The sequence below is a fragment of the Ylistrum balloti genome, unplaced genomic scaffold (assembly GCF_031769215.1).
Source record: "Ylistrum balloti isolate Yb309-2 unplaced genomic scaffold, AGI_CSIRO_Ybal_v1 Utg370778, whole genome shotgun sequence".
Classification (NCBI taxonomy): domain Eukaryota; kingdom Metazoa; phylum Mollusca; class Bivalvia; order Pectinida; family Pectinidae; genus Ylistrum; species Ylistrum balloti.
In genome coordinates, this window is record NW_026782455.1 from 419512 (window position 1) to 427558 (window position 8047).

Sequence of the window (8047 nt, forward strand, 5' to 3'; positions counted from 1 at the left end):
GGGAATAGATCACGGAGAAAAGCTGTTATAGGGAATAGATTCAGGAGAACAGGTGTGATAGGGAATTTATCCCGGAGAACAGGTGTATATGAGAATAGACCCTGGAGAACAGCTGTGATAGGGAATAGATCCCGGAGGAAAGACGTACCATGGAGTAGATCCTGGGGAACAGGTCTAACCAGGAAAAGATCTTGGAGAACAGGTGTAACGGGGAAAAGATCCTTCAGAACAGGTAAGTGTCTGATTTCAAGACTTTGTATGACATGAGCCAATAACTCTTAGATTGGTATTGTACACGTATTTCTCACTCCTGTCACTGTGACAGAGAGGTACACGTATTTCTCACTCCTGTCACTGTGACAGAGAGGTACAACAGAGAGTGATCATTCCACCAGTGTTTTACTCCTACAGGTTTAGATAGTGATATTCCACTGTTTTATACAGTGTTTGTACTGTGACAGAGAGGGTAGTGATATTCTCATAGTGATATTCCACCAGTGTTTTATACAAGGTTTAATAGTGATATTCCACCAGTGTTTTATACAAGGTTTAATAGTGATATTCCATCAGTGTTTTATACAGGGTTTAATAGTGATATTCCACCAGTGTTCTAATCACGGTTTAAAAGTGATATTCCACCAGTGTTTTATACAAGGTTTAATAGTGATATTCCACCAGTGTTTTATACAAGGTTTAATAGTGATATTCCACCAGTGTTTTATACAAGGTTTAATAGTGATATTCCACCAGTGTTTTATACAAGGTTTAATAGTGATATTCCACCAGTGTTTTATACAGGGTTTAATAGTGATATTCCACCAGTGTTTTATACAGGGTGATATTCCACCAGTGTTTTATACAAGGTTTAATAGTGATATTCCACCAGTGTTTTATACAAGGTTTAATAGTGATATTCCACCAGTGTTTTATACAGGGTTTAATAGTGATATTCCACCAGTGTTTTATACAAGGTTTAATAGTGATATTCCACCAGTGTTTTATACAAGGTTTAATAGTGATATTCCACCAGTGTTTTATACAAGGTTTAATAGTGATATTCCACCTGTGTTTTATACAAGGTTCAATAGTGATATTCCACCAGTGTTTTATACAAGGTTTAATAGTGATATTCCACCAGTGTTTTATACAGGGTTTAATAGTGATATTCCACCAGTGTTTTATACAAGGGTTAAATAGTGATATTCCACCAGTGTTTTATACAGGTGTTTTATACAGGGTTTAATAGTGATATTCCACCAGTGTTTTATACAAGGTTTAATAGTGATATTCCACCAGTGTTTTATACAAGGTTTAATAGTGATATTCCATCAGTGTTTTATACAGGGTTTAATAGTGATATTCCACCAGTGTTTTATACAAGGGTTTGTAGTGATATTCCACCAGTGTTTTATACAAGGTTTAATAGTGATATTCCACCACCAGTGTTTTATGTTTTATCCACAGTGTTTTATACAAGGTTTAATAGTGATATTCCACCAGTGTTTTATACAAGGTTTAATAGTGATATTCCATCAGTGTTTTATACAGGGTTTAATAGTGATATTCCACCAGTGTGATATTCCACCAGTGTTCTAATCACGGTTTAAAAGTGATATTCCACCAGTGTTTTATACAAGGTTTAATAGTGATATTCCACCAGTGTTTTATACAGGGTTTAATAGTGATATTCCACCAGTGTTTTATACAAGGTTTAATAGTGATATTCCACCAGTGTTTTATACAAGGTTTAATAGTGATATTCCACCAGTGTTTTATACAAGGTTTAATAGTGATATTCCACCAGTGTTTTCAGGGTTTAATAGTGATATTCCACCAGTGTTTTATACAGGGTTTAATAGTGATATTCCACCAGTGTTTTATACAAGGTTTAATATTGATATTCCACCAGTGTTTTATACAAGGTTTAATAGTGATATTCCACCAGTGTTTTATACAAGGTTTAATAGTGATATTCCACCAGTGTTTTATACAAGGTTTAATAGTGATATTCCACCAGTGTTTTATACAGGGTTTAATAGTGATATTCCACCAGTGTTTTATACAGGGTTTAATAGTGATATTCCACCAGTGTTTTATACAGGGTTTAATAGTGATATTCCACCTGTGTTTTATACAAGGTTTAATAGTGATATTCCATCAGTGTTTTATACAAGGTTTAATAGTGATATTCCACCAGTTTTTTATACACGGTTTAATAGTGATATTCCACCAGTGTTTTATACAGGGTTTAATAGTGATATTCCACCAGTGTTTTATACAGGGTTTAATAGTGATATTCCACCAGTGTTTTATACAAGGTTTAATAGTGATATTCCACCAGTGTTTTATACAAGGTTTAATAGTGATATTCCACCAGTGTTTTATACAAGGTTTAATAGTGATATTCCACCAGTGTTTTATACAAGGTTTAATAGTGATATTCCACCAGTGTTTTATACAAGGTTTAATAGTGATATTCCACCAGTGTTATACAAGGTTTTATACAAGGTTTAATAGTGATATTCCACCAGTGTTTTATACAAGGTTTAATAGTGATATTCCACCAGTGTTTTATACAAGGTTTAATAGTGATATTCCACCAGTGTTTTATACAAGGTTTAATAGTGATATTCCACCAGTGTTTTATACAAGGTTTAATAGTGATACCAGTGTTTTATACAAGGTTTAATAGTGATATTCCACCAGTGTTTTATACAAGGTTTAATAGTGATATTCCACCAGTGTTTTATACAAGGTTCAATAGTGATATTTTTGTGTGAGTGAGGTATATATTGTCTTTTTGTGACTGAGGTATATATTGTCTTTTTGTGTCTAAAGAAAAAAATTAATAACTCAAAAAACAGTATAGAATCTCTTTGTGTGAGTGAGGTATATATTGTCTTTGTGTGAGTGAGGTATATATTGTCTTTGTGTGAGTGAGGTATATATTGTCTTTGTGTGAGTGAGGTATATATTGTCTTTGTGTGAGTGATGTATATATTGTCTTTGTGTGAGTGAGGTATATATTGTCTTTGTGTGACTGAGGTATATATTGTCTTTGTGTGAGTGAGGTATATATTGTCTTTGTGTGAGTGAGGTATATATTGTATATATTGTGTGTGTGAGGTATATATTGTCTTTGTGTGAGTGAGGTATATATTGTCTTTGTGTGAGTGAGGTATATATTGTCTTTGTGTGAGTGAGGTATATATTGTCTTTGTGTGAGTGAGGTATATATTGGTATATATTGTCTTTGTGTGAGTAAGGTATATATTGTCTTTGTGTGACTGAAGTATATATTGTCTTTGTGTGAGTGAGGTATATATTGTCTTTGTGTGAGTGAGGTATATATTGTCTTTGTGTGAGTGTATATTGTCTTTGTGTGAGTAAGGTATATATTGTCTTTGTGTGACTGAAGTATATATTGTCTTTGTGTGAGTGAGGTATATATTGTCTTTGTGTGAGTGAGGTATATATTGTCTTTGTGTGAGTGAGGTATATATTGTCTTTGTGTGAGTGAGGTATATATTGTCTTTGTGTGAGTGAGGTATATATTGTCTTTGTGTGAGTGAGGTATATATTGTCTTTGTGTGTATATACTTTGTGTGAGTGAGGTATATATTGTCTTTGTGTGAGTGAGGTATATATTGTCTTTGTGTGAGTGAGGTATATATTGTCTTTGTGTGAGTGAGGTATATATTTTCTTTGTGTGAGTGAGGTATATATTGTCTTTGTGTGACTGTGTATATGTAGTCTTTGTGTGACTGATGTATATATTTTCTTTGTGTGAGTGAGGTATATATTGTCTTTGTGTGACTGGGGTATATATTGTCTTTGTGTGACTGAGGTATATATTGTCTTTGTGTGAGTGAGGTATATATTGTCTTTGTGTGACTGAGGTATATATTGTCTTTGTGTGAGTGAGGTATATATTGTCTTTGTGTGAGTGAGGTATATATTGTCTTTGTGTGAGTGAGGTATATATTGTCTTTGTGTGAGTGAGGTATATATTGTCTTTGTGTGAGTGAGGTATATATTGTCTTTGTGTGAGTGAGGTATATATTGTCTTTGTGTGATTGAGGTATATATTGTCTTTGTGTGAGTGAGGTATATATTGTCTTTGTGTGACTGAGGTATATATTGTCTTTGTGTGAGTGAGGTATATATTGTCTTTGTGTGAGTTGTATATATTGTCTTTGTGTGAGTGAGGTATATATTGTCTTTGTGTGACTGGGGTATATATTGTCTTTGTGTGACTGAGGGATATATTGTCTTTGTGTGAGTGAGGTATATATTGTCTTTGTGTGAGTGAGGTATATATTGTCTTTGTGTGAGTGAGGTATATATTGTCTTTGTGTGAGTGAGGTATATATTGTCTTTGTGTGAGTGAGGTATATATTGTCTTTGTGTGACTGAGGTATATATTGTCTTTGTGTGAGTGAGGTATATATTGTCTTTGTGTGAGTGAGGTATATATTGTCTTTGTGTGAGTGAGGTATATATTGTCTTTGTGTGAGTGAGGTATATATTGTCTTTGTGTGAGTGAGGTATATATTGTCTTTGTGTGAATGAGGTATATATTGTCTTTTTTTGATGAGTGAGGTATATATTGTCTATGTGTATATATTGTCTTTGTGTGAGTGATGGATATATTGTCTTTGTGTGAGTGAGGTATATATTGTCTTTGTGTGAGTGAGGTATATATTGTCTTTGTGTGAGTGAGGTATATATTGTCTTTTTGTGAGTTGTGTGTCTGAGGTATATATTGTCTTTGTGTGTGTGAGGTATATATTGTCTTTGTGTGAGTGAGGTATATATTGTCTTTGTGTGAGTGAGGTATATATTGTCTTTGTGTGAGTGAGGTATATATTGTCTTTGTGTGAGTGAGGTATATATTGTCTTTGTGTGAGTGAAGGATATATTGTCTTTGTGTGAGTGAGGTATATATTGTCTTTGTGTGAGTGAGGTATATATTGTCTTTGTGTGAGTGAGGTATATATTGTCTCTCTGTGAGTGAGGTATATATTGTCTTCGTGTGAGTGAGGTATATATAGTCTTTGTGTGACAGTGTATATATTGTATTTGTGTGAGTGAAGTATATATTGTCTTTGTGTGAGTGAGGTATATATTGTCTTTGTGTGTCTGTGTATATATTGTCTATGTGTGAGTGAGATATATATTGTCTTTGTGTGACTGAGGTATATATTGTCTTTGTGTGAGTGAGGTATATATTGTCTTTGTGTGAGTGAGGTATATATTGTCTTTGTGTGAGGTATATATTGTGTGAGTGAGGTATATATTGTCTTTGTGTGAGTGAGGTATATATTGTCTATGTGTGAGTGAGGTATATATTGTCTTTGTGTGACTGAGGTATATATTGTCTTTGTGTGAGTGAGGTATATATTGTCTTTGTGTGAGTGAGGTATATATTGTCTTTGTGTGAGTGAGGTATATATTGTCTTTGTGTGAGTGAGGTATATGAGGTATATATTGTCTTTGTGTGTCTGATGTATATATTGTCTTTGTGTGACTGTTGTTTATATTGTCTTTGTGTGTTTGTGGTATATATTGTCTTTGTGTGAGTGAGGTATATATTGTCTTTGTGTGACTGAGGTATATATTGTCTTTGTGTGAGTGAGGTATATATTGTCTTTGTGTGACTGAGGTATATATTGTCTTTGTGTGAGTGAGGTATATATTGTCTTTGTGTGAGTGAGGTATATATTGTCTTTGTGTGAGTGAGGTATATATTGTCTTTGTGTGAGTGAGGTATATATTGTCTTTGTGTGACTGAGGTATATATTGTCTTTGTGTGACTGAGGTATATATTGTCTTTGTGTGAGTGAGGTATATATTGTCTTTGTGTGAGTGAGGTATATATTGTCTTTGTGTGAGTGAGGTATATATTGTCTATGTGTGAGTGAGGTATATATAGTCTTTGTGTGACAGTGTATATATTGTCTTTGTGTGAGTGAAGGATATATTGTCTTTGTGTGAGTGAGGTATATATTGTCTTTGTGTGAGTGAGGTATATATTGTCTTTGTGTGAGTGAGGTATATATTGTCTTTGTGTGACTGAGGTATATATTGTCTTTGTGTGACTGAGGTATATATTGTCTTTGTGTGACTGAGGTATATATTGTCGTTGTGTGAGTGAGGTATATATTGTCTTTGTGTGAGTGAGGTATATATTGTCTTTGTGTGTGTGAGGTATATATTGTCTTTGTGTGTGAGGTATATATTGTCTTTGTGTATAGGTATATTGTCTTTGTGTGTGTATATATTGTCTTTGTGTGAGTGAGGTATATATTGTCTTTGTGTGAGTGAGGTATATATTGTCTTTGTGTGTATATAGTGAGGTATATATTGTCTTTGTGTGAGTGAGGTATATATTGTCTTTGTGTGAGTGAGGTATATATTGTCTTTGTGTGAGTGAGGTATATATTGTCTTTGTGTGAGTGAGGTATATATAGTCTTTGTGTGAGTGAGGTATATATTGTCTTTGTGTGAGTGAGGTATATATTGTCTTTGTGTGAGTGAGGTATATATTGTCTTTGTGTGAGTGAGGTATATATTGTCTTTGTGTGAGTGAGGTATATATTGTCTTTGTGTGAGTGAGGTATATATTGTCTTTGTGTGAGTGAGGTATATATTGTCTTTGTGTGATTGAGGTATATATTGTCTTTGTGTGAGTGAGGTATATATTGTCTTTGTGTGACTGTGTATATGTAGTCTTTGTGTGACTGATGTATATATTGTCTTTGTGTGAGTGAGGTATATATTGTCTTTGTGTGACTGGGGTATATATTGTCTTTGTGTGACTGAGGGATATATTGTCTTTGTGTGAGTGAGGTATATATTGTCTTTGTGTGAGTGAGGTATATATTGTCGTTGTGTGAGTGAGGTATATATTGTCTTTGTGTGAGTGAGGTATATATTTGTCTTTGTGTGAGTGAGGTATATATTGTCTTTGTATGACAGAGGTATATATTGTCTTTGTGTGACTGAGGTATATATTGTCGTTGTGTGAGTGAGGTATATATTGTCTTTGTGTGAGTGAGGTATATATTGTCTTTGTGTGAGTGAGGTATATATTGTCTTTGTGTGAGTGAGGTATATATTTTCTTTTTGTGTGACTGAGGTATATATTGTATTTGTCTTTGTGTGATTGAGGTATATATTGTCTTTGTGTGAGTGAGGTATATATTGTCTTTGTGTGACTGTGTATATATTGTCTTTGTGTGACTGATGTATATATTGTCTTTGTGTGTGTGAGGTATATATAGTCTTTGTGTGTTTGTGTATATATTGTCTATGTGTGAGTGAGGTATATATTGTCTTTGTGTGAGTGAGGTATATATTGTCTTTGTGTGAGTGAGGTATATATTGTCTTTGTGTGAGTGAGGTATATATTGTCTTTGTGTGAGTGAGGTATATATTGTCTATGTGTGAGTGAGGTATATATTGTCTTTGTGTGACTGAGGTATATATTGTCTTTGTGTGACTGAGGTATATATTGTCGTTGTGTGAGTGAGGTATATATTGTCTTTGTGTGAGTGAGGTATATATTGTCTTTGTGTGAGTGAGGTATATATTGTCTTTGTGTGAGTGAGGTATATATTGTCTTTGTGTGAGTGAGGTATATATTGTCTTTGTGTGAGTGAGGTATATATTGTCTTTGTGTGAGTGAGGTATATATTGTCTTTGTTTGAGTGAGGTATATATTGTCTTTGTGTGACTGATGTATATATTGTCTTTGCGTGACTGATGTATATATTGTCTTTGTGTGAGTGAGGTATATATTGTCTTTGTGTGAGTGAGGTATATATTGTCTTTGTGTGAGTGAGGTATATATTGTCTTTGTGTGAGTGAGGTATATATTGTCTTTGTGTGTGTATATATTGTGTGTGAGTGAGGTATATATAGTCTTTGTGTGACAGTGTATATATTGTCTTTGTGTGAGTGAAGGATATATTGTCTTTGTGTGAGTGAGGTATATATTGTCTTTGTGTGAGTGAGGTATATATTGTCTATGTGTGAGTGAGGT

At 33.7% G+C, this 8047-nt stretch overlaps 1 protein-coding gene across 1 annotated transcript; it reads right to left on the reverse strand.

Moving 5' to 3' along the window:
- Positions 1-1899: 1899 nt before the first annotated feature.
- On the reverse strand, positions 1900-2343 carry LOC132558282 (uncharacterized; the record flags this gene model as incomplete). The annotated part of the gene is made up of 3 exons (XM_060222826.1): positions 1900-1947; positions 2100-2122; positions 2280-2343. Coding segments are annotated over 3 exons (135 nt in total), but the record flags the coding sequence as incomplete, so codon positions are not given.
- Positions 2344-8047: the final 5704 nt, after the last annotated feature.